Source organism: Trachemys scripta, chromosome 9 (assembly GCF_013100865.1).
Source record: "Trachemys scripta elegans isolate TJP31775 chromosome 9, CAS_Tse_1.0, whole genome shotgun sequence".
Taxonomy (NCBI): Eukaryota; Metazoa; Chordata; order Testudines; family Emydidae; genus Trachemys; species Trachemys scripta.
This window is the reverse complement of record NC_048306.1, coordinates 82390216-82417847: the sequence shown is the minus strand read 5'-3', so window position 1 is coordinate 82417847 and position 27632 is coordinate 82390216. Positions and strand designations below refer to the sequence as shown.

At 40.2% G+C, this 27632-nt stretch overlaps 1 protein-coding gene across 6 annotated transcripts in view; it reads right to left on the bottom strand.

The window, feature by feature from the left end:
- Positions 1-5375: 5375 nt before the first annotated feature.
- Positions 5376-27632, bottom strand: part of LOC117882507 (schwannomin-interacting protein 1) — a 106227-nt gene continuing 83970 nt past the window's right edge. For 5 of the 6 annotated variants that reach the window (XM_034780812.1, XM_034780813.1, XM_034780816.1 and 2 more), the window contains 5 exons: positions 18509-18626; positions 17361-17558; positions 14859-14982; positions 9911-10004; positions 5376-6143 (listed from right to left, as the gene is read on the bottom strand). In XM_034780812.1, coding sequence (XP_034636703.1) covers positions 6092-6143; positions 9911-10004; positions 14859-14982; positions 17361-17558; positions 18509-18626 — 586 coding nt within the window. In that variant the 3' untranslated portion in view covers positions 5376-6091. Of the gene's footprint in view, positions 6144-9592; positions 9621-9910; positions 10005-14858; positions 14983-17360; positions 17559-18508; positions 18627-27632 lie in introns of those variants that run through there. The other variant, XM_034780814.1, reaches the window with a different exon arrangement.

Below are 27632 nucleotides of genomic sequence, written 5' to 3'. Positions count from 1 at the left end.
GACCCTTTAGTGCACACCAGCTGGGCCTGCAGAGACCAATCAATGCACATGTTAGCATGCCGTAGAACTTACATCCCCTTAGTTCTACATGCCCTGCCATGTAGATGAGCCCTGAGTCTACATTTCTTAGGTTCTCCATAGTTACCACTGTAGAGTTGTACTATTAGGAAACTGCCAGGCATACCTATACTACTATTCTATTTACTATATTAGGCTATGAACTTCAGGGGTGAGAATCTCAGCCCTGGGCTGTTCCCTTTATGCTAGGTAGAAGAGTAGGAGTGATGTAAATGGGCTGTAGAAGTAAAATGGGGATAATGATACTGCCCTCCTTTGCAAAGTGCTATATGAGAGCTAGGTATTATTTATTTTTATTGAAATCCTTGATTCCGGCTGAGGGAGGATTTCCCTTGCAGAAGAGGGCCATAAAATTACTTTCTGTGAACCCCCTTCAAAATCCCGGTGTAAGGTCAGGGCTGCAGTACTGCTGAGATGCCATCAGCCTGGGGAGGATTCTGTAACTTGGCCAGGTTTCTATGAATGGCTAAATTACGCAGTGGACCTCTCCAGACTCTGGAGGATGGGAAGGGTGCAAAAGTGGTTTAAAGCCTTCTTAGCCCCCCCACAGGACTCCAAGAGGGAACTGTTTTTTGTTTGGCATTCGCTGAAGCATGACAATTGTCCTCTTCTTTAAACCCTTGTTCACTTTTTAACATTTTTTAAAACAAATATTTTACTATGAAATCAACCAAAAATTAGAACTTTAACTGCTATGCTAGACAGCTAAATGGTTAATGTAGAAAAAAATAACCCCCCACCAAGCACACAATGACCAGCACTGTAAAGGCATTGGGTATCCCCCTCCTGACCACAGGAAGGCATAAACATGCAAACACTGCATAAGTCTTGGTAAGATATCACTGATATGGAACAAATATTAACGTTTCAAAGACTCACAAGAAACTCTTGTTTTAAAAATGTAATTTAATCCATTAATTCTACAGCAGTCATCATACACATCAGCACAATACTTAAGTACATTGGACAAGTATCCAAGAAAGATGCAATTACCCAGCAATATTCTTTTGTTAAAAAAGAAAAAAGAAACAAACTTCTAAAGATGTAACAGGAAAAATATTGGTTACAATAAACAGCAGGTTAATTGACTAAACATGTCACTACTTTTCATTATCAAGTTAAAGGCACTTATCATGTTAACAAACTCCAATTTGTCTAGGCTTCCTGTCTCAAGTGCCCTGAAATCTAGAGAGGACCAAAGGCCAGATTCTGATCTCTCCTCCCTCACTGTAAAGACAGCATAACTCCATAGAAACTAATGGAGAGTAGGGTATGTCTGAGATCAGAAAATGGCCCTTAATATGCAGGCGGTGTTATAAGTCTTTAGTGTCCCACAAGCCATTTGGCTAGAAGCAAATGTATCTTGCCACAACTGTTGTCTGCTCTGACAGCACTGGCAAAGGTTTCCTGGCATTTGGACTGTATGGTCATGGCCCAGTTCTCCTCTCACTTGTGTCTGTTTGGCACTGATGTAATGGCATTGATCTCAATGGCATTATCCCAGACTTATACCAGAGAAAATGAGAAGAGAATCAGGCCCTAGCTCGCTGGATCATAAATATGAGCCAACTGCTGCACTCAGTTGCTTATATACCATTGGGCCTGGGACTGGTGAGTCTTTGCTTGCCTGAAACAATGCATTATTCCTCATTCATGATGGGCCTATTGCTCACCTCTGTCCCAATTATTTCACAGCAATGAACCAAAACAAATAAAATGGAGCAGATGCCTGCATGCTTGGCCATGCTGTGCTGTTAAATGAATAGCTGTTGTGCAGAGCTGTACAAGTTAAATTATCTATTGCAGTCCTGATTGCTATGCTGGACCGCATATTTGGAGGAAGGCTCTTTAGATGTTTTCCAAATCCTCCCCTTGGATTCATGAGTGGTATGGATTGTGTGTATTTAATGGGAGCTACATGCAGGCAAGCATATGAGGGCTGAATTTGTCCCTTTTCTGTAGTCCAAGGGGATTTTCTAAGTGAGCATTGAGCAAAAAAATAACTCAGATCTGGCTGCCCCTTCTTTTAAAAACCTGCAGCGGGAACTGAGGTGTGTGGGGGAAATGCGGGAAACATCACAAAGGCTTGCACTTTCCCAAGATTATCGGGTTTAGGAGATGGGGGCAGGATTTGTTGACCAGCAGAATAAATGGAGGTTGGGGATGGTGACTGACTGCCAGAATCTGTGATCTCTAGTGGCTGACTGGATGTCATAGCCAACCATGCAAAGGCCTTTCCATAACTTCAGGTTTAGGGCCCCCTCATCCTGTCCCTAGATAGCGTGGCTTCATATGCTGACAGACACAGCCCATACTTTCATATCCTTGGAACAACCATTGTAGGAGATTTGCAGCCTTTGGCTGTATTAACTTTTGAGCCCATTTCCTGCCATTTGGTGGGAGAGGGTGGAGACTATATGCATCTGGCACTCCCACCCTCTACATGAATCCCTGTTTCCACAAAGGGCTCTTTGTGCAGTCCAAAGATTGTGCCATGTCTGCAGCTGTCTTCCCCATGCCCCAATTCTGGGTGAGAATGGGGAGAGGGACTCATTCAGACAGGAAGATCTGAGCCTGAACACAGAGCATAGAACTTTGCACCTTTGAAAGCCAAGAAGACTGATGCTCTTTGCAGGGATGGGGTGAATCAGAGATGAAAAAGGCCTATTGACTTATCTATTCATTCACGTGCAAGGGCCAGGATTGCTTCTAATAATGTATTTTCTAGTACTTCATGGAAAAACTGTCCCTTTATGGAGCATTTGGGTCTAACCACTGTTGTGGGTGTTCACTGTTCTCTAACAAATGGATTGAACAGCAAATCACTTTTAGGGATATATTCTTGCTTTGATACAGGCTTGGGACTCCAATTATTTTTAATAGGATTTGTGTCTGCATATTGCAGGAAGGGACCCCATTAAATCTTCAGTGCTATACTTAGCAGGAAATTAATTCTTTATAATAAATCAATACATAATGACTGAAGGTACAGCTTCTCATAGAACACAGCAGCACTTGCAGTCGAACTGCCAGACATGTTCAGTTGGGCCTTGAGGTTCATCCAATGACACTATTCATGAGACATATTTGTCTCCATTGCACATATTCATTTATTATAGCATCTCAGTAGTGTTCTATAATCTGAAAGTCTTTATCAGAGATGAAGGTATGTGAGAGAGGTGTTACTATTGTAACTTTATTACTGTATGTTATCACACACACCTAGAGCATACCAGGATTTTATTTTATTTTATTTAGCTTAGCCCAAAGTTTTCAAATTTGGGGCCTCCAAGACAAATCCACAGTTAGGCACACAAATAAATGGCCCGGTTTTCAGAAATGCTGAGCATCAACAACTCCAGTGTCTTTAACAGAAACTGCAGGTGCTCAACACTTCTGAAAAACAGGCCACATAAATAGGTATCTACATTTATGTGCCTAATTCTGGTCTCCAAATTTGACAGTTTTGGCCTTAGAGCACTGAAGACATGGAACTTTACAAAGCAGAAATATAAAAATAGTTGAAACCACAGTGCGCACACAATGTCAAGACAACCAAGAGATACAGGGAAATAACATCCAAAATATTTTTTCTGCATAGATTCGAAGAAAGCAAAATAAATAATCTTAATTTTACATTCCTGTTTTATATGTATTCTATAGGCTAGCTCAGCGGTTCTCAAACTCTGTACATGCTATGGATCACTTCTTAAAATAGAGATGAGCTCTTTCCTGGACACTTCCCCCTTCCAATTTCCTAATCCCAATTCAAGTTTTGGTTACTTGCAAAACTAGTCTCAGAACAGTATTAAGGAGACAGAATGAAAATCAACTTCTTAGTACACTCCAACATTTTTTTCATGTGCTATTTACTCCCTATCTCTGGATACACAGAAGGAGTTTACAGGTGGGATTTTCAAAGGCACACAGTGCTAGCCTAACTCTGCTCCACTGAAGTTAGTGGGAGCAGTTATATCAACACTGAGCACTTCTGAAAATCCCACCCTCCGCTTAGTAGTACTAAATCTCTCCTTGGTGCCTTTCCGCACCTGCTTTCATCTGCACTTTGGTCATATCTGCCTGTGTGTTTACTATCTCTCCACTTTAGGTGTCATCTCTATGTTTGAACCCAGAGCAACACCAGACAGAGAGCATCCTGATGCAGCCATGTGTGCTTCATTTATTCAGTTTAAAAATAAAGTCCTGGACAGGACTACAAACATCAGGGATCACCACCAACTGGAAACTGACAGATGCTTCACTAGCATGACATGCCTCCTGAAGGGATCCGCAGATTAGTTTGAGAACCCTGTGCTAACTTCAACTTAGTACAAAACTGTAGTGGCAAATTCAGAGCAATGACATTCTTCCTGCTAGACTTAAAGGAAAAACTGTGAACACTTCCCTCTTGAAAAGCTGCAGAGCAGCAAATATTTTCTAATAATAAAATACAGAATGTACATCAGTGCTAGAAAGTGTGATCCATCTACTCCCTACTAAAGCAAATGCCATCTGGCACGTGAAGACTACACCTATGCCACAAAGAGAAGTTTCTTACAACATAGTAGGGCTCTGTTAAAAAAAAAACCTACCAAACTCCGCAGCGTTTTTGTGCCTCATTTATGGACTGCATAATTGCTGAGACAAAACAAATGTCAATAAATAATTTTATAAAATACATTCTTCATGTGAGGTGAAATTTTAATGTAACATATGGCTCTGTTAAAGCATCCTGAATAATTCGTTAGCCATAACCTTGCTCAAGATAAATTTGTCACACCTCAGAGAAAAAATAAAGCAAAATGTAAAAGATAACCTGTTTTGCATAATGTATATTTCAGCTGCTGGCTACAGCTATCTAGTACTAGGTAAAGATAGGTTGACCTGGTATGTCAGCATGAAATCAAAGAAATCAAAGACTGAAGAGAATTATTTGGTTATCTAGTCAGTCCTTGGTGCCCAGACAGATGTAGCAGATACTAAACTGATGAAGACACTGTGATCTCAGCCAAAAGGTAGTGAAGTGGTTAATTACCATACATGTTACATTTAGTGTGTTAAGATTTTGACACATTTATATTTTTGACAGTTGGTGAGTTATTTGAATATTTAGCCACAGACATTAAAATATAAAAACATCTACTGTATGTGCCTGCTGATTCTAACAACAGTCATGATATTAGGATTCCCAGTGAATACTATATATAAGAATATCCTAAGACCATGTCACATATACTTTATGAACTTACAAATAAATAGATCTACAAAAATCTGGTCTTGTCTCCTTTCTCTCTCTCTTTTTTTTTTGTAAAATGCAATATGCAAAAAAAGCTCTTTCTGGTGATGAGAAATTAGGAATTGCACATTTAGTAGGATGAATATATTACTGGTGCAACACCTAAGTCAACCACTAGTCAACAAAAAGACATCATATGAAACAAAATTTTAAATTTTATTTTACATATTTATACATAAAACTTTCAAGGTAACTCTCTGAATCCAACTGAATGTTAATAGCACATTTAAAAATGAATGTCAGGTAGTCAACATTCACAAAATGTTGAAAACTGATTAAAATATACATATTACTGAACGCTACAATTTCACTATGAGGCAGGCATTTTTTTTTCTTTTTACTTGTATAGCACCGTCAATTACAGTTTCTTTGTTTAAAACTACAGTGAAGAATAAAAAGTAGTCAATGGTAAAATACTGTTCAACTTAAAATCTCTAAACAAACAAAAATAAAGGTAAACTACCTTTTCTTCTTATCCATGGTTTGTAATGTTATAAGTACTGTACATTTTTGTAATAATATTATTAAAATGCCTGATATTTAGTGGCACAAATAAAAAATTAAAATAAATTAAGGAGCAGAGGCCAATCACTGGACATAAAGCTTCAGACATTATCAATGACTAACACTCATTTTCTTGTGCGCCACCTTGAGCATCAGCATTTGTACAATCACAGAAGCAAAATAAATGCTAGCGTATTCTGATGGCTTCTTGCTTTATTTTGCTGGCATTTTCTCTGCCATGTGCTTCTGCTGACTTTCAGCATGTCTGGGGAGGGGGAAAAAAGCTATGTTACTCACTACCAAGAAAAATTAAATGGACTATTCAACATCTTAAAACATACTTCAACCTAAATAAGGCTTCTCCAATGAAGAGAATATTAAGCAATCAAATATTACTGTGTTCAGATTAGCTTAGTGTAACCTTTCATGACCTTGGCCTGGTTACCTAGTGTACAATACATGTTGAGAGGAAAGAAACATTCCTTAGACTAAAGGAAACTCCTGGGATCATATAACCTGCAAACATTTTCCCTGCTCCCATCCAAGGAATTAAATTTGTTAGTTTCAGAACAATTAGACGGTATAACAAGCTGAGGAATTAGCCAGGAATTAGGGTTGACACTGCATCCCTTGCCCTTTGGTGACATGACAATACAGAGTAATATCACAAAGTGTAACAACGAAATACACTGATATAGAAGATGTCAAAGACACTTCTAAACGTTTAAACAATTTCATTTACTACTGATGCAAAATGCTTTCAGAATGCTGAAATGTTTTTGGAAGCACAGAAAAAGAAATAGATGGAACATCAAGCAAACACTGCAAGGTATACAATGATAGTAAGTGGTGTAAATCATTGTGCAAATTCATATTCCTGCAGTACCCATCACAACAAAAAGTACATATAACATCCTAAATACTATTTGACAACACAAGCAGCACTCATTACTAGGAACTCTCAGAACTGATTACTGTCCAACCACTACAACTAGATAATCCACTGCTGTTTGTCCCAAAGTACTGGGTAGTAGAGGCGTTAGCTGCTCTACTTCAGGGTGTGGTCAGCCCTGCTCATGTGAGCCGAGTGCGACTGGTTCCAGCTGGTAGCACCCAACAAGGGCCCCTGCTCAAGTAATGAGCAAAGATCAACAACAGGGTGGAGCTGTGGCGGGACCAGGGGGGCGCGAGCACCCACTGGCACTGGGGAAAGTTGGTGCCTATGGCCATCATTGTACTAGGGTAAAGGATCTCCCACTGAGTGAAGGAACTACAGGTTGATCTCGTTGCTATCAGTCCCTGGAAAGGTCTGCACTTGTGTTCTGCTTGGTAGGATACAGCCGCTCCTTAACAGATGACATTGCTGTGGACAATCAGATTTCACTAATGAGTGGTCGACAACAGATGCTATCCATACTCCCTGGCTTCTGGCTGAGCTGCACAGAGAATTTAACTGCCTGCTTCATGTGGCATATATAGACAACAAAGCAGCTTTTGATTCAGCTGACAGATCAGCACTTCGGTTTGCACGAAAAGGTCTTGGCACACCAGATATTCTGCTAAATCTGGTGCACGATCTTCACATCAGTACCAATGTGCTGGTCAACTGCTATCACTGGATTTCTACACAACCTCAGACATGCAGTAGGGATGTATTCTTACCCCAGCAGTATTCTGTTGCGCTATCAAATGGATATTAGGACTTGCAACTCCACGTCGGAATCAAGGTTGGTCAAAAAGTGTTCACCGACCAAGACTACGTTGATGACACTGCTTTGCTTGTGGACAAGCCAGAGACTTTCAGCCCTGCTTTTCAAAGTTTCTAAGATGCCGCCCCCATTATGAGGTTGTACATCTCATGGCAGAAGACCAAGGTCCAGAACCTGAGCTGGGACACCAGAACCCTGATGCAGGTGGGTTGTATAATGCCATCAGCCGTGGTCGTGGTGGCTCGCGTAACGCTTCTCAGAAGACCATGCATGTTTGATGATAATGGGGAGAAGTGCCTACAGGCCAACTCCAACCCCTCTTTCCTGTAAGTTCACCCAGGCAGGTGTGCTACTGCTGACTTGAAGGGGGCCTGGATGAATGCGAGGATGCCCAAATTGTACAGCTGAGAACCCTGCTCTGAATGAACTCACTGTGAGACAGCATGCAGGGGCAGATCAAGTATCTATTACTGTAAAAATCCTTCAACCCCAAAAGGTGGGACTATGTAATAGACCAAGGCCAGGCAGAGAATTTTCACTTAAATGGGAAATTCTCTGGCACATAGCAGTTATTTTGCATAAAGCTATGTTACAATGCACTTGGGATCTCTAACAGATATTAACTTGTGTATGCCTGAAAGGAGACTTTATAATTATTCAGCTCCACTCCTAACCCCAAATCCTCTTCAGTTTTACTGTTATTCTGTTAATTACCACATAGTGACTGTGCACATGCAAGATTTCTAAATGAGGAGGCTTTACTTGTGATTGCAACAGAGGTGAGCCAGGACTGCAATATTTAAAAGCACCCATAGGTGGCATGTAAACTACTTTGAATGATGGTATTTGACTTAACTACACTCCAATTACCATATCATTTATGACAAAACTTTTCCCAGGTAGTGGTTAACTGTATTTCAACCAAATATAATGCAACACAAAGGTCTTTAAAAAAAATAATAAAAATCAAACATTACACACCATTTCCCCCCTTTTCCATATCATCAAAAGGGAGTTCTGAAAATATCATTTTAAAATAGACTTTGTTTAAATGTTTATTCAGAAAGATTTTTAAAAACTATTACAAATGTTTTTGGCGTCCCATACAATTTTACATGGGAAGTTTAATGCTGCAGTGCTGAAAATAGTAGCTCTGACCAATATGCACTGGAAATAATCCAACATCTTTTTAATCTTTATTATGCAGAAACCTTTAAAATCTGCCATAATATTATACAAGTTAAAAATATCCCTTAAATCATGTCAGAGACGATGGATTAAGTGGACTTAATGCCTGTATTCTGGCATGTTTTCTCTCAATCCACTGCTTAATATTTTTCTATCTCCTTGCAATCCTTCTGGTTGCAAAGTCTACCTCATCTAGCCTGCACCACACAAATCCTATGGGGATTTTTTTTTAAACCTTTTTGATGTGTTGGGATTAAAACTTTCTGGCAGCACCAAAGCAGATTTATTCTTAACTAGCTTCTATTCTCTACCTTTCAGAAATGACAGTGCCAGACCTTGGTAAAGCAAAACATCTAAATTTGGTCTCTAGGGATATGGAGTTGGACAGCTAGTTGATATTTCTCAGCAGAAAGTTGCTGAAAATATTTAGGATTGCCTGTGGCTGAATTATTTTGCTATTGTTGCAGAAATGGCCTTAAAGTACTGTAACACTGATGGAGACAATTGTGTAAAAAGATATCCAAAGAGTTAAAAGTCATGCCCTGAGGAAGATATAGTCCCTGGCTCCAGCCTGCTGCTCCTCCCCAAAGTTAACCCAGGTTTCCCATTTCCGAGCCGTAATCATCTCTGAAGTTCCACTTATTTTACTGAGAGTGCTTTTAGAGAAAATTGTGGATTAGTTTTAGACATGAATTGGGTCCAAGAATAGGAACCTTCATTTGGTGAATGATATATCATTAAGTAACAGCAATTACTTAAATATTATTCTGTATCGATTAGTAATTGATTTTTTTTTATTGCTCAAAGCACCCACTTACTTTGGCAGTGGGTTCTAATATAGATTTCTAAATAAAACACACAAAATAATGGTATGAATTGCAATAAAAAAATATGTAATGGAGGATCAAAATGGTAGCTCAAGTTTTTAATGCTTACACTGGTGATCCAATATGAATTTTGTAAAAGGAAGATTTGTTCATTTCAGCCGCTCTGTGACAGCTTACAGATACAGGGTTTACCCATCACCACCAACTTTTAGGCCTGCCATTCTACCCAAATATTGCTCCAAAACATAGAAAGTATATTAAACTTGGAATATTCTTAGCAGCAGTGTTTAACAGAAGACTTTACTAACCTGGTCAAGTCTTCAATGTCTACCAGCATTGCATCCTGCTCTGTGTGCAATTCATCTCGAATAAGAAGCAGCTGCACCAATTCTTCATTCAAGCCTGGTACCAGAGACAAGGAGTTTATAATTTAATTCAATCACAGATTAATGATTAGGGAATCTGTTAGCTCCTCTTAAATCATTATGTTGCATATAGTAAACAACTGCTTACATGGAGAAGCAGAAAGATTCCCTACGTAAGGTTTTCGTCTTCATAAAAGGAAGCGTATCGCAAAATGGAATAAAAGTAGTGATTATCTATATTACTAATAGAGCTATAACAAATAACTACTATGGGTTTCATGAAATAACTGAATGTAGCATCCTCTCAATTCAAACTTTAGGTTTTAGCTAATCCATCTACTTAAAAGACAGTTGGAAAAGACTTTTGGTCCGAGTAGCCTCTACCCACTAAGAAAAAACAAATCACTCATTAGGAAAAAGTGTGTGAAAAAATAACCTAAAGTAATCCCAGAAGAAGATGTCTCTAGAGCATAATGAGCTTCCTGGAACTCTCCCCTTCTCAATGCTGCCATAACTGCAAGCCTGACACTGTTCTGAAGCCCAGAAAATCTGCATCCTAATCTGAACACAGACCTTTTCTGTTCAAAAAGAAGAATGGAAATGAAACAGTGTGAAGAAAAAGGGCAGTATTTCCAAATAGCTCTGAGAGATGAAAGAGCTGTACTTCAGCTGTACTTTGTGGTAATGGCAGACATCTTGAATACTACAACAGACTTGCTGACCTCTTGCAGCCTGTAAACAAAAACCTGTGGTTGATATCTACTTATAGGTTAAGGAATGTAGTGATTCTAAGCAAAAATACAGCCAACATGTGACGCAAGTGACAGTGGGTAACTATATAAATGTTACAGGATGCTTGTTCTGCTTTGCCTGGAATAAAATACATTGCAATTCAGAATGGAGTGCAGGTGGGTTCTTCCTTAATATAGCAAAATGATATGGTGAATCATTCTGGAGAGTGGTAGGGGACTACTGAGTTTCTGACTGACTGCTAGCTAATCCAGAAAACACCACAAAGGAAAGTGCACTTGCTCCTTCGTGTGCACACACAAAATCTGCCTTTCAAGCTAGAAGCCACACACCACAATTCAACAGATAACGGTAAACAGAAAGGGACCTGGGTGGGGAGCAGTCAAGAACAAAAATGATGCCTGAATGAAATGTTTAGAATAAAAATCTAGTGATATAGGTTGTGGTTCTGTTAATGATTCACTGTCCCACTCAGAAACCGAAAATAACTGAATCAGAGTAAAACTGATTTTTTAATGATTCTCTTTTATGTGCTATTCACAACATATGTTCTAAACAGCTTGACTGATGTCCTAGAATATAAAACGAATATTCCAGTAGGGTTGCTCAAAAACAGCAGCCTCTGTTGCAGGACTTCAGGGAAAAATCATTTGCATCCCCAGCAGAGCACCATGACAGTAATTAACGAGCACCACAATCTAAGGAGCAGTACAGTGCCCAACAAACATTTGTGACTTAGAGCCACCAGAATACCCTCGTCCAAAATTAATTAATTCTTAACACTAGGAGGTGGACATCCCTTGGGAAAAACTCTATCAGACAGCAAGGAGAGATTGGGGGAAGGGGGGACACATAACACTCTCTTCACACACAAATGTATGTGATGCATTTTTATTATTAATGCATTAAAACATAGAATCATGGGACTGGAAGGGACCTCGAGAGGTCATCTAGTCCAGTCCCCTGCACTCATGGCAGGACTAAGTATTATCTAGACCATTCCTGACAGGGGTTTCTCTAACCTGCTCTTAAAAATCTCCAATGATGGAGATTCCACAGTCTCCCTAGGCAATTTATTCCAGTGTTTAACCACCATGATAGTTAGGAAGTTTTTCCTAATGTCCAACCTAAACCTCCCTTGGTGCAATTTAAGCCCATTGCTTTTTGTCCTATCCTCAGAGGTTAAGAAGAACAATTCTTCTCCCTCCTCCTTGTAACAACCTTTTATGTATTTGAAAACTGTTATCGTGTCCCCTCTCAGTCTTCTCTTTTCCAAACGAAACAAACCTAATTTTTTTCAATCTTAGACTCATAGACTTTAAGGTCAGAAGGGACCATTATGATCATCTAGTCTGACCTCCCGCATGATGCAGGCCACAAAAGCTGACCCACCCCCTTTCCCTTGACTCAGCTGTTGAAGTCCCCAAATCCTGCGATTTAAAGACTTCAAGTCGCAGAGAATCCTCCAGCTAGCGACCCCCGCCCCTCATAGGTCATGTTTTCTAGACCTTCATTTTTGTTGCTCTTCTCTGGACTTTCTCCAATTTGTCTACATCTTTCCTGAAATGTGGCACCCAGAATTCGACACAATACTCCAGTTGAGGCCTAATCAGTGCAGAGTAGACCGGAAGAATTACATCATGTCTTCCTTACAACACTCCTGCTAATACATCCCAGAATGATGTTTGCTTTTTTTGCAACAGTGTTTCACTGTTGACTCATGTTCAGCTTGTGGTCCACTATGACCCTCAGATCCCTTTCCACAGTACTCCTTCCTAGGCAGTCATTTCACATTTTGTATGTGTGCAACTGATTGTTCCTTCCTAAGTGGAGTACTTTGCATTTCCCTTATTGAATTTCATCCTGTTTACTTCAGACCATTTCTCCAGTTTGTCCAGATCATTTTGAATTTTAATCCTGTTCTGCAAAACACTTGCAGCCCCCTCCCAGCTTGGTATCGTCCGCAAACTTTATAAGTGTACTCTGTATTCCAGTATCTAAATCATTGATGAAGATATTGAACAGAACCGGACCCAGAACTGATCCCTGTGGGACTCCACTCGTTATGCCCTTCCAGCATGACTGTGACATTGCAATATAACAACAAGGAAGAGAAAAAAAGACATTTTGAGAAACAGAAAAATATGTCTGTGATGGGGTGCACTTGCCCTGCACTGGCCAAGAAGGGGTTAGCCCCACACACTGGGTGGAGGAAGCCCCGCCCCCTCACCCCTGCTGGGCATGCTCCAACAGTATAAAAGGGAGCAACTCAGCTCAGGCTGGGCTGACTGCTGAGGAGGGAGGATGCACCTTGCAGGCTCCAGCCCGGGAGCTGTGGAAGCCCCAGACCGTGGAAGCCAGAGGCGCCGAGACCCAGGTGGACACCCAAGCACCTGCGGACACCCAAGGAAGGATGGAGCTGCACAGGCAGAGGAGCCCAAAAATCCTGGAGATGCCCAGACCACTGCATAAGGGAAAGGATAAGAAGTAGCCCAGGGGGACTAGTCATTGTACTGGATGACATCAGCATGTTTCGTTAGGCTCCCCACTGACTCGATGGGGAGCACACTTGCCACTCCCAGGCTCCATCCCGTCCCTACTGGCCACTGGGCCACACAGCCCTGTGGAGGAGGGCAGCCTTATTGATTCTGGCCACTATGCTGCACAGTCCAGTGGAGGAAGGCAGTCTTATTGACCTGGGCCACTCGGTCATACTGCCCTGAGGGAAGGGCAGACATATTGACTTTGGCCGCCAGGCCACTTAGCCCCACGAGGAAAGATGACCATATAGACTTTGGCCATTAGGCTACACTGCCCTGAGGATAAGGTAGTCAGGTGGTCTTAACCATGGGGCTACAACGCCCAGCCCTTGTCCTGTCCCAAAGAGGGAGGGGATGCACTTGCCCTGCAACAATGTCCATACAAAAAAATAAAAAATGGTAGTTTCTAAAGCTAGCTTTAATTAACTAGATTGAGAGTTGACAATGCCCCCTTAAGCCCTAGAGCAGTACTACCTGAGGAGCAGTAATTGTTTTAGATATGATTTTTAAAAAGCCGGATTCTGTAAGGTGTTGAGAACCCACAAATGCAGGGAAGCCTGGTTTTCAGATCTTGCAGGAGCTGCTCAGCACTTTAGAATATTGGGCCTTGCAGGCTATTGGATATCTCTAAATAGAGCAGAAGGGAACAAGAACTTACCGTATATACTCGATCATAGGCCGATTTGTTTATAAGCCGACCCCCCAAGATGGATAAGTAAAAATGGAAAATTTTTATGACCCGTTCATAAGCCGACCCTATAATTCAGTGGTCAGCAAACTTTGGCTCCTGGGCCATCAGGATAAGCCGTTGGCGGGCCGAGATGGTTTGTTTACCTCACGCGTCCGCAGGCACGGAGGTAAACCTAAGTAAACAAAGTGTCCCGGCGTGCCAGCTGCTTTCTGTGACGAGCTGGGACAGCAACTGTTGGGGAAATTTTTTTGGGGGGCGGGAGAAGCTGGGGTCAGAGGAGTAACCCCTGTGGCTGTGTTAGAAACCGATGGCCCTGTGTCCCCGTTTTTCCTCATTTGGTTTTCCCCCAAATCAGTAGGATTCTGCCCACTGATGCCTAGAACAGTCAGTGAAAGTTTGGAATTGATTGGATGCGGCATTTAAAAATTATCACATTACATACAGACAGCAGTGCTGGTGAGTTGAGTTTAAGGCCCACACAAGTTCGGCCAGATATGATTTTTCAAGTTAATACATCAAAATGAACACACAAGATTTACTTTCTTCCTGTGGTAACATACATATTGCACTTTTTCCCCACACCCAGGGCCGGCTCCAGATTTTTGCCACCCCAAGCAGCAAAGGGGGGGGGGGGGGAGGAAGCCGCGATCGGTGGCATTTCGGCGGCTACTCTACTGCGCCGCTTCATTCTTTGGCGGCAATTCAGCAGCGGGTCCTTCCCTCTGAGAGGGACTGAGGACCCGCCGCCGAATTGCCGCTGAAGACCTGGATGTGCCACCCCCTTCCATGGGCCGCCCCAAGCACCAGCTTGCTCCGCTGGTGCCTGGAGCCGGCCCTGCCCATACCTAAGTTAATGTACTATAGCTAATTAAAAGGAAAATATCAAAGAATTAAAACAAAAGTCACTTACTTTCTATTTGTGAGTGGAGATCATTGACTATCACTTGTAGCTGCCCAATAGTCATATCTCTCAGGTCAGTGGGTTTTAAACTTCTTTTCATCAAGCATTCACTTATATGAGGCATATGTGGCAGCTAAAGATGGATTAAAAGCCTTTTAGGTTATTATTACTTCAAATGATTTATATTTCTAAATAAAAATAATAAAAAAATGTGTTGACATTCCAAGTACTATCCTCCCCTTTCCCTATCCCCTACCATGCACATGCTTTCATGTAGCCATAGAAAGCCCATTTACTGAGACTTCCAAAATGAAAACTTGTGATTAATATTAAGTCAACCTTTCAAAGGAAAGAACAAGGATGAATAAATCCTTTTATGAGAAATTGTCACAAAAATAATCATCATCCCCGTAGTTATAACCTTCTAGCTTCATCACTTCATTTCCCCCACAGATATCACTCCATAAATGACCCAATACAGTGACCCATGTTGACTCTGCAACTACTGATTGAAATTTCATACCTAAATCTCTTGCCTTGTATGCAGTTATGCATGGTAACTGCACATCCCTTTGGCATATATGGATATTCCTAACTGAGCCATTTCTAAAACACTAAGAATCAAGCTTAAAACAAAGCGTTTAGCCACTGGACTGTATCTACATCATCACAATATAAACGTTGATGTGGCATTAAACTAGACAAGTGTCAACTTAAATAGAAACATTCTTGAGAAAAGTCATCTAAAAAGACAGCTGTTACCAATTACTGACAGTTTTAAATTAAGATACCATTTTAATTCTCAATCAGCCTTTATGTTTAACACAGGCAGACAGGATAGATGGATGAATGGTTAGCCTTAGTTTTTTGCTGCTCTTCAGAGAGTGATTTATACAATATAGAGCGGGAGAGATTTATTTGAAAACCATTTTAAGTCTGGGATTAATTTTTTCACATATTACATTGCTATATATGTTGGAAGAATGACTATTGAGTTAAGGTCTCATCTTTGAAATGTACATTCTACTTTCAAGTACTTATTTTTTTGGTTTTCTTTTCATTTCTGCTTAGAGTTTTGTTTCTGCTGCATTCTTTAATTACTAATCTGAACAGATTTATGAATAGCGGTAGTAATGATTATATATTTATCTATTAGTTTTCTCTCTAGATACACATTACACACACAGTTAAAAGATTAACAAAGGCTTATATAAAAAGTTAGTTCTAATTTACTGATAACGGGCAGATGCAAATTAGCTTCTAAAATAACATTTTGAAAGGCTTAAATGTTATTAAAAATTATATGCATTTTATTTTTCAGCACACGCAGATATATTATTATATGTGAATAAATAGAACTTCACTCGTGGGTAGTTCCACTGACTGCAAAAACATCCTTTTGAAGTACACTGTATTGTCATGCCTTACTCCATTTCTGAATTTGAATATATTTATTATTCTGTCAAATCTTCTAAAGCAGAGGTTCTCAACCTTTTTGAGATCAGGACCCATTTGTAAATGTTTATGGGCTGTGGTAACCCAGTAAATAGTCAGGGATGGAAGCCCTAGGGTGGTTTTGGTCAGGTCCTGCCCAGCACTTACCCCACAGTGGCAGGTCCTGTGCTGAGGGGCTGACTGGGCTTGGCTCTCCGCTCTGGGTGTTGCAACCTCTGGGGTTGCAGAGCCAGTCAGGTTTGGCACTGCCTCCCCCCCCCACCCCCGGACAAAACTTGTGTGAGTGGACTTGTCACCTGGCTCATGGGGTTGCAGTGCCAGTCATTCAAATTTGGCCTACCAGGACTCCCACCATCATGAGGGCTGGGCCAAACCTGACTGGCGCTGGTACCCTAGAGGTTGCAATACACGGAGCAGGGAGGTGAGCCCAGCCAGCCCCGTGGGACAAGAGCCACAGGTTGAGAAACCCTGTTCTAAAGTTGATAATTTCCAGCTGAATAACCTCAGATAATTTTGTAACAACTAGGAAAGAGTTTCCTAAGAATCTCTCTCACTCTCTCAAACGCACTTATTTATTATTACTTATAAACAAATAGATACACATATATGAACATACAACCTCTAACTTGTAAGACACAGTTTGGCTTCATTATTATAAAATATTAAGTATGGATCTGATCCTGCAAATGTTTACTAGCAGGTGTAGTGCTTGATCTAAATAAGACTACATGTGGCAGTAAGCACTGCACCCAATAAAATGTGTTTGCAAGATAGCACCTTAAAGCTAGATAACGTTTCATTGAATAGAATTTATTTTCCCTACTTTCTCGGACTGTAATGAGCACTAAAAATTATTTTAAGTGCATTTTACTCTTTGTAAATAAAAAAATCCTTTGTTCATGTTGTTTTGCAGATATTTGGATGCACTAGTACAGAATTTGGATAACTGGAAAGAATTAGTTATTCTCAAGTGGTTAAGTATTCCAACAATAAAACAACAAATTAACAACATCTGGTGGTCATTGAATGCATACTGGCCTTTGGTTTGATACTCACAAGATCAGCTACGGGGGATTTTTTCCTGTTCTGCTTTTCCACCTCCACTTGCATTTTGGCCATTGGTTTTGCCATAGCCAAAGCCATTTTGGCTTCAGCTTGCAGTTTCTTTTGTCTAGTGAGAAAATCCATGTCATCTAGGGATTCGGATTCCTCTTCAGTAGTGTCTCTATCAGAGTAGGAGGAGCTTTGCTTGCTCTAAGAAAGTGCACACACATCAGTTGTAAGTGTATAATAATGTTCACACTTTAAGATAGACAATATTGTAAGAAATTTTAGCTTTAAGCTTTAAAATTTTCATGTATGCAAGTGGTATGATTTCTTCAGGGGAGATGGAGATCATTTAATTGTATTTATTTGCTCAACAAAATGATTTTTAAATACCAAAAACCATTTTTCAAGTCAGGAACACTTAAATGCTAATGGTAACTTGAGTTTTAGTTAGGGAGAGAAACCTGCTAGATCAGTGAGTGTTTGAAGGCATGGATTGAATCAAACTCTGGGAAATCCCAGGGAGGCCCTTGGGTATTGTTAATATACGGGGAAAGAAGGAATTGTGGCAGATCTGCTAATTTCCTTGTTACAATAATGTTCAGAAAGAAGGGGTGGTGAGAAGCTGATGATGCTCCATGCCATCCCCTTCCTTACTGTTACCAGCCCATAAAAGGAGGGAACTTATTTACATATCTAGCACATCTGAGCGACCTAGGAATATGCAGTTTCTTGTAGCCATATTGGTCCCAGAATATTAGAGAGAATGTGGATGAGGTAATATCTTATATTGTATCTCTCACCAACAGAAGTTGGTTCAATAAAAGATATTACCTCACCCACCTTGTCTCTCTATCTAGAAATAGTCTGCCAACTGTGGCCAGCAGTCAAAATATTTTACAGATAATCAAGGACTGTTCTTAAGATAACAAGATGGTTATAAAAACTTAACAAGCTCCTTGTCTGCTTACATCATTGCCAGTTTATAACTTTTCCCAATCATAACTTAATTTATACCTATCTTAAATATATTAAGAATAGCACATGCATGTGCTAAAGAATTATTTTAAATGATAGAAGCTCATGTACATACTTGTGCTTTAAAATCTTTTTATTTCTTCAACAAGGCCTTTTGTGAAACTAGTTATCAGACCTACCATTGGAGACAAAGGTGTATCCAAGCTTGTTTCAGTCTTGCTGTCATCGGCATCACTATCCTTGTCACTACCACTGTCATTTACAAAACAAATCTGCAGGTTCATCCCACTTTGTAGCCTGGAGGGGGAGGAAAGGGACAGGTGTTAGCATGCATACTCTCTCTCAACAACAAATCCAAAGTACTGTCACCAGCAATCACTGTTGCTTAACAAGATGTGCTAACATATTAGCAAATATAGGAGCTCTGACCTAAATCAACACTGAAGGTTTAACTGTCTCTATCAGCATATCCTTCTGAGAGCCAGACTTATTTCTAGCAGAAAACAAAATGCTAGAGTGCCTTAAGCACAAGTTATTTAACTTTTAAAAAGAATGCCGTCAACTTGATTTTTTTTTTCAATTTGTGTAAAAACAAAAAGTGTTTCCAATAGTTTTTTTTTTTTTTAAGGGAAGTATTCATTGTGTCTAAAAACAAACATTCCCCATGGTATTATTTGAAACTTAAACATTGCAGCACTAAACTTGAAAGTGAAATTGACTATAAACAAAAGTGTAATTGACTTAACTGATTCTCAGTGTTGAAGAGGAGAAAAATATAAAGAGTAAACGAGGAGTATAGCGTCAAGTAAAATTAATTCACTTTTAATAAATCTAGGGTGTTCTTAGGAACACAGTGAAAGCAATATATTTAACACACTGGGCCAGATCCTCTGATGTGGCATGGCTGCTTTGCCTTGCAGTGCTCATGAAACTTATTTATTTGTATTACCCAAAGTGCCCAAGAACCCTAGTCATGGACAAGGACTCCATTCTGCTAGGCTTGTACAAACTCAGAGCAAAAATCAAGCTGAGGAGCTGATGGATCCAACACTGGAAGGAAGACCTCAGTACAAGAGAGATCCTCTGATGGCCGAGAACCCACACAGAAGCTCTTGTGCCACTCCCCATCCCTGCTGCTGGCAGAGTTTCTCCATCATGCACTGATCTCCAGCAAAGAGAAGTTAAATTCCGAAATTCAAGAACCAATTCAACAGCAAAGCCAGGAACAGAACACAGCTTTTCTCGCTGAAAGTCTTGTGCTCTACCACAGTTCTGAAACACAACCGCTGATTTTAAATCGTAGTTCCTGTGTTTCAATTAAAAAGCTCGCCAATTCAGTAACGGTACTGTGCTTTTGCTGCCATCTGTTGTTGAATTTTAGTATTTCTAAAAGCTCTACACAGTTTGTCATTATACCTTTCTAGATAGAAAACATGCAGTTTGTAATATAATGCACAACTGCCGCAGTGAAATCATATTCATTTAAGGGTTTAATGTACAGTATTCCTATTAATCTCTTTGTATAACCTGACTGCCTTTCAGACCAGTTCCAATCTAGACATTCCCCTGCACCCCCACTCCTTGTTTGTTCGTCTATTATTGTAAACCCTTTGGGGGCGGGAACTGTCTCACATGATGTGTTTGTGCAGTACCAAGGGACTGGATCCCTGATCACAATTGCGGCCACTAAGTGCTACTGGGGTACAAAGTAATAGATGTGCCTTTATTGGCAAAAGGCGGCAAGGACCATTGTCAGTCTTTCTAACCTTCTGTGCTGTGAGAGATTTGCCCTTTCCAAGAACACTTACGCTCATTTGTCAACTGAGTTTTTTCCAACTTGATGACTCAGAACAACTCTGGGTGGTGTGGTTTCAAAATGCAGATAATAAGGCAGATCTCTGGGTGGGGGGGTGGATTAACAGTTCTAATGCTGGGCTTTGCCCCACTTTGCTCAGATAATGGTTATCCCTTTGAGTACTAAATTTATCAGCTGGGGAATTTTAGAAGCAGCATATGCCTTAACCTTAGCAACCTTTAATTCAAAGATTCATGGAGTTTAAGGCCAGAAGAGGCAATTAGATCATCTAGCCTGACCTGTATATCATAGACCATGAAATTCCATCCAATTGCCCCTGTATTGTGTTTGAATAAAGCATAACTTGTGCTTGGCTAAAATTTATCTTCCAGAAAGGCATCTGGTTTTGATTTGAAGACATCAAGAGATGGATAATCCAGCACCTACTGAGGGAGTTTGTTCCAGTGGTTAATCCCCATTACTGTTAAAAATGTATGCCTCTTTTCTAATTTGAATGTGTCTGGCTTCAACATCTAGCCATTGGTTTTTGTTATGCCTTTCTCTGCTAGTGTAAAAAGACCTTTAGTACCATTATCTCCTCCCTCCCCCCGCCCCGCCCAAAAAGATACTTTATACTGTACAGTCAACTAATCTCAGTCTTCTTTTTGATAAATTAACCAAATTGGGATCTTTAAGTCTCTCATTGTAAGGCATCTTCTCCATTCTCAAATCATTTATGTGGCTCTTTCCTTCACTTTGTCAACATCCTTTTTAAAATGCTGACACCAAAACTGGATGCAGTAATTCCAGAATCTGTCTCCCCAATGCCATATGCAGAGGTAAAATCATTTTCAGCTGTTTGTCCATTATGACCCCTAAATTCTTTTCGGAGTTACTGTTTTCCAGTACACAGTCCTCCATTCTGTAGGTATTCTTTGTTCCTATATATCTAACTTGACTATATTAAAATACATTTTGTTCGACTGGCTTACCAAGCAATCCAGCTCTCTCTCTATATGACTGCCTGGTCCTCCTCATTATTATTTACCACTCTGCCAATCTTTGTATCATCTGCAAATTTATCAGCAGTGACTTTATATTTATTTCCAGATCACTGATGAAAATATTCGTTAGCGTTAGGTTTAGTACTGATCCCTGTGGAACCCCCTAGAAACATCCTCTTTCAATGAAGATTCCCCACCAACAAACTACTTTTTGAAATGTGTCACTTAGCCAGTTCTTAATCCATCTAATGTGTGCTTTATTGATATTGCATAATGTTTTTTTATTAGCATGTCAGCTGTACTGAGTCAAATACCTTTCAAAAGTCTACATCTATCACATCTGCAGTTATTTTTATCAACCACATTTGTAATCTCATCAAAGAATAAAAGCTGTATTTTCCATAAAGCCACATTGACTGGCCTTAATTATATTACTATCCTTTACTTCTTTACTGGTTGAATCCTGTATCAGCTTTTCCATTATTTTGCCTGGGATTGATCTCAGGTAAACCTGCCTATAGTTACCTGGGTCATCCCATTTGTCCTATTTGAATACTGGCATGACATTAAAACTCTTCCAGTCTTTTGGAAATTCCCTGGTATTCCAAGATTTATTAAAAATTAACATTAGGGGGCCAGAGATCACCTCAGCCAATTCTTTTAGGATTGTTAGGTGCAAGTTCATTTAAGATGGAAGTTTATATATAAAATAACATCTGCGTACCACCCTCCCAGCTCCCACCACAATTTCCTAATCAGAACCACTAAAAAGTGTGTAGGAGATGTTTCTCCTTTTTAAATACAGGGAATTATGTTCACAAATTCCCATGCCTCAAAATGAGAATGAACCCTCTAGCTGGGGCCATTAGGATAGAAGAGCTCTTGTAGGATCAAAAATATCCAGAGGACTTTTCAAAAAGTGTCAAAAGAAAAATAGGAGAATTGCCTGGACAGAGTGAAATGAGAAGGCATTTAAAACCACAGGAAATCACCTTAGCACCACTCTGTCTCTGTGGGAATGCAGACACACCTTCTCTTAGGGCAGGTCTTCACTACGTGTGTGTGTGTGTGTGTGTGTGTCTCAATTTAAGATACGCAAATTCAGCTACGCGAATAGCGTAGCTGAATTCGACCTATCGGAGCCGACTTACCCCGCTGTGAGTACGGCGGCAAAATCGACCTCCACGGCTCCCCGTCGACGGCGCTTACTCCCACCTCTGCTGGTGGAGTAAGAGCATCGATTCGGGGATCGATTGTCACGTCCCGACGAGACACGATAATTCAATCCCCGAGAGATCGATTTCTACCCGCCGATTCAGGCGGGTAGTGTAGACCTAGCCTTAGGTTAAAGCCTGTAATTCCTTTACATTTCTGGTAGAGGTAGTAACCAAGAACTCGACCCAGTAAAAAGTATGATACTACAGTTAATGGTTTAAGAGTGCACTTTGAAAAGCATTTAAAAATAGGTTGAAGTTTCCAGGTAGATCTGATTGCCTTCTAGCTTGACTGCTGCTGTGCCAATGGTCTCTGCATATTTCACTAATTTCACTTTGAACTTTTATAACTTATAAAATTCTCAATGGCCTATTATGTGAACACTCTCTTTCAGAGAGGCAAGGAGCTCTGTCAGTCATTCCACCTGCAATATCCCATGCAAGGGCAGATACCATTGCAATCCCTACATGCAAAAGGCTTAAGACTGTTCTGTCCATGCACCCTCAGAGGTGCAAATCATTACAAAGGAGGTGGGGGAAGAAGCTGAGAGAATGTCTCCTAAGCTACAAATACTTCCTTCATCTTTTGAGCTCCCTCAATCAGAGGTGTGTACTGGATAGGTAAAGAATTGTGCAGGTTTTCCCCCACCCCCAATATTTTCCTATCCTACTCTTAAATTAAGGACTGCTGTACTCTGAAAGCACTGAGCTTGATTTATAGACACTGGGGTGTCTGCAGAGGAACAATTCAGATTTAAAGAAAGCTCGTTTCTATGCCCAAACTTTGCACATACTTTCTGTTCTTCCCAGATGTGTAGTTTCCATAAGGAAGCTGCGATTTAAGAATTATTCACAATTCTTATTTCACTAAGAATTTCAAATAAGAGGGAGAAGTAGACATATCACTACACACACAACATAGCGTAACTCACAATCACAGGCTCTGATGCATGTCATTCTTTATTCCTTATTCCCAGCAGATTTGCTTATATTCTATTTAGTGGGAATGGTCAGTAGAATATCATTTTCCATTTATTTTAATGGCTCTTTTGATGCATTATTAATATGCAACATAATGATAAATAATTGCACACTGACATTATACCACATTAGGTTTTCAATGGGTTTTAGGCATAAAGAATGAATTACAGCTACCCAGGGAAACCTGTAACAAAATACATTGTTCTACTTTGCTTAATATTGAATTGTTCAGAGAGGGAAACAGGTATAACATGCTGGTTTGCTCAACTCAGACCCCTTTCAAAGGCACAACCTGAGCACTTCAAAAACACAAACAATAACAGAAAAGGCACACAGTTCAGGTTAGAGAATAAAGAGCTCACATGGGAGATAACTGTTAAAACTAGATTCTATTGATTTTGATATATTAAGAACAGCCGTATTATTCAGGTCAGATTAAAGTGCTACACAGATTTAAAGAAGAGACTGACTGTTAGGTTTAGCAAGTGATTACACTGAGAGGGGAATTTGCAAAATTGAGACATTGAGCTGGATTCTCCTCCTCCCCCCCCATCCCCCTCCAAAAAAGCCTCCTGTTAGGATACATGGCTGGAAAAATCGAGAAACCAAGAAGCTTTTTCAGATGATGGCTTCTCAGATGCGTATACTGTCACGTCTCCTGTGGGCTGTTGCAGCTCAGTTTGCATGGAGACCTGTTTAGGGTTTTTATTTTTATGCTTGCATACATTGCCACCAGCAATGGCCATTCAGATCTTATTCATAACACCTACATAAAATTCTAGGGTAATAAAATGTTAACATGGATAAATGCCTTTACTGCCATTATTTGCTCTCACAATGAACATACTTCAGAACGCTAAAACAATATGAGACAAGAGATTTCTTGTTACATTAGAGCAGCACTGGCCTAGCTATTCATAGGAATTCCCTACATTGCACACGTACAACTACAGTCTATTTTTTAACTCAATTTCACAAAGAAAAAGTAAATTTATCAACTAAAAGTTACACTGAATGCACATTCATGTTATGACAGTAGCTATCAAAAACAAAAAATTCAGTAATGAAATGCACCTCACTGCACTCCACGATGGGAGTTTACCCTTCAACAGCAATACTGTCATTTTCATTATTTTCTGCCACAACCGTAAAATTCTTGGAATATATTTCATAGTGAACTGTAATATATCCACCACACTATTATTATGTATTATTTGTACTACAGTAGTGCCTAGAGGCCCCAGCCAGACTACAGTCCCAGTGATCTAGGTGCTAGAGAGATAGAGGGAGAAAGAGAAGACAGTCCCTGCCCCAAGAGCTTGCAGTCTTAGACCCTAATCCTGCAAACATCTACACATGCATGTGGCTTTACTACCATGACAGACAGCAATGTGAATACTTACAATCAAAGTTAATCATGCATATAAGTGTTTGTAGGACCATGGCCTTAGCTTAAGACACTGTAGCAAGTGAGTGAAACAGCAGGGCCACTGTAACATGAGCATGTGCAGAATTTCTAGGCACAGGAAGGTTTTTTTGTTCGTTTGCTGCTAACAGACAACTTTCATCATCTGCATTTTTCGTTTTGAAGTTTTGTTTGAGAATTTCAGTCTCTTGAAAGATGCCAGATTAACAGCCCAGGCAATTCACTCCTGTATTCATTCTTAGAACAGGTACAGTGTGAGCAGCAGTGGTGCAAACTTCCCCTATGACTCTGTCAATATGTCTAAATCCTGATGCGGAGGGACCATCTCAATAGGTAAAAGTCAGTCTCCATATCCATTCAATATTTGGTCTGTCTGCTGAGACTGCAAGGAAGACTGCCAGTTGGTGCTAATTGTAAGTAGTAGTTTTTGCCATATGGACAGCTATTCAATAGGAACTAACTCATTTGACAAAGGCCATTAAAAAGAAATAAAATCATCTTCTGGTCACTAACAACCTTAGCTGGATTCAAACTGGTAACCTAAAGAGGAAAGACTTTGTATTCCATGTTGCCAGCCTGGAATATCTTTTTTGTAGGGATTCATAAGTTCTGTAAAAACATTCTAAAACTACATAGTTTGAGATACATGAATCACAAAAAGAATGGTGGGAGTCTTATTATACAACTGCTCACCGGAAAATCCTATTTCTCTTTCCAAATCAGTTTTCCATATATGCAAACAATGCACCTTGCACGCAAATGTTGATTGAATAAAGGGGGTGGGGGGAGAGAGAATACAAGAGCTGGACACGTGCTATATTCACTATACAGTAAAGGGCTTTTATTATGTTTTTGTTTTCTACAGAACATATCCTTTTTCAATACGAAAGCACTCCTACGAAGATTCCTCCACCCCCTATAATAACAACCAATGTGTTTTAAAGTTCTGACCGGTGTATAAATATTAACAAAATTCAAAAGCATTTAGTACATCTGGTAATTTCACTTGGTACATCTGTCAAATTCTGCTTGCACACTGTTAATTAGACCTGCTGTATAATTAGAAGATAGGGGTTACTGGCTTTGCTTTAAAGGAAAGTAGTTACTAAACAAAGTCAAATTGTTTTTCTTTTCAATTTATTTGAAGTTAAGCTTGATTTTATAATTGTAGCCTCTCTCAAATAATGGTTAATTCTCTCCTGCTTTTGTGCATCTTTAAGATTTTGTCTCTGGCCACACCCTGGAAACATGTACTTCTCTACACTTAACATGAGAGTCCATTCAGAAACTTCCCGAACGAGGTTAGCTGTTATGGGGAGAACAACTGGTTCACCACTATCTGGGTAAACACACATCTCTGGACTATTTTGAAACCTATTGTAGTTTTGTATAATAGGACTGTCATTTTGGTATAAACATCAAACAACAGGATAGTGAAGTATGAGAACAGATAGAGCCAGATCCACAGATATGGTAGATTTCCACACATAGTGCAAGCCAAAGGTGGCTTAAAGCTTATCTTTCCACTCTATGCATCTTTTCAGGGATGATTCCCCTTAACTAAGGCAGAACAGACAGATGGCTGCTCTAACTTATGCCAGCTGTAAACAGATCTAGGATGCCAAAACAATGCAGAGGCATATTTGCCTCTCTCTGTCTCTGCTCTGCCCATGCCCTCCCCCCCGCAGTGTGTGTGTAACTGGGAGAGCATGAAATGAGAGTGGCATATGAGATCCTATATTGGCTGTGCACTGCTGGGTAAATACCCTTACATTGCAGATATCCCTCCAGGGCCAATTATACCAGCACTGGAGCTAGTTTACACTGGGGCCACTTAGGGATCTGGGGCAAAATCAGTACTTGGTCCTGCTAGTGAAGGCAGGGGGCTGGACTCAATGACCTTGCAAGGTCCCTTCCAGTTCTAGGAGATAGGATATCTCCATTAATTTAATTTAATTTAATTTAATAAAAAAAAATCAGCTGCATTTCTCCGGAGAATTTGGCCCATGGGATTCTCTCTCTGTTCCCTTTGGATTTAAAATTATTTAAAAAAAAATTACAGGTGCCTTGTGAAGAAAGGCTTTCTTTAAAAGATCCTTTTATACTTCCAGTTAATATTACTTTTTTACATTGGTGGGTCTTTAGGAGCAGTTTGATGAAGTCTGGGTGCACCCTGGGGTCACAGCAGGCTGTTCCACACACATGGAAGGTTGCATCAAGCCATACATTGGAGAAGACGAAAGGGGCATCATTGGATAATCAAAAAGCGGTCATCTGAGCTCCTCTATCATGGACATCCATAGTGAAAACACACTGCCCAGAGCACCTGAAATTTAAAACCCGGGTCTTTCCAACTGTATGGCTCTGTGAAATATCATTGTTTTGGAGGGTGAAGTAAACTCTGTAGCAGCCAGATTCCAGTTCATTAAGGACTCTGTAGATTAGGAACAGGACTTTGAATACTTATGTAAAAGGGGAGCGGGTAGTTTATGGAACATTTGCTATGCATCTGTTGCTTGCATGTCATGTGTCCATATCATCCTTTGTTGCACATGAAGTGCACTGCTGAAAGTTGCACCAGCTTAAGCCTTCTGGTGGTGGCTGTGTTTAGTTCCAGGTTGAATGAGCTGGGTAAATCTAACCTAGAGGAGATGAAAGCATGTATCACCATGTCTTGATTCTAGCCAGAAAGGAAAGGGGATACAGTGTCCTGGCTAACAGACGATGGTACCATTATTTTCAGGAGTAATGACTTCAGCATGATTTTAAGGCTGCACATCAAATTGATGACACCCTGGACAGCTGTTGAGATTAGCATATTGGCAATTTCCTGGATGTATCTCTTTCCTACTATCACAATGCTCTTTCTTAGACTGACCACCA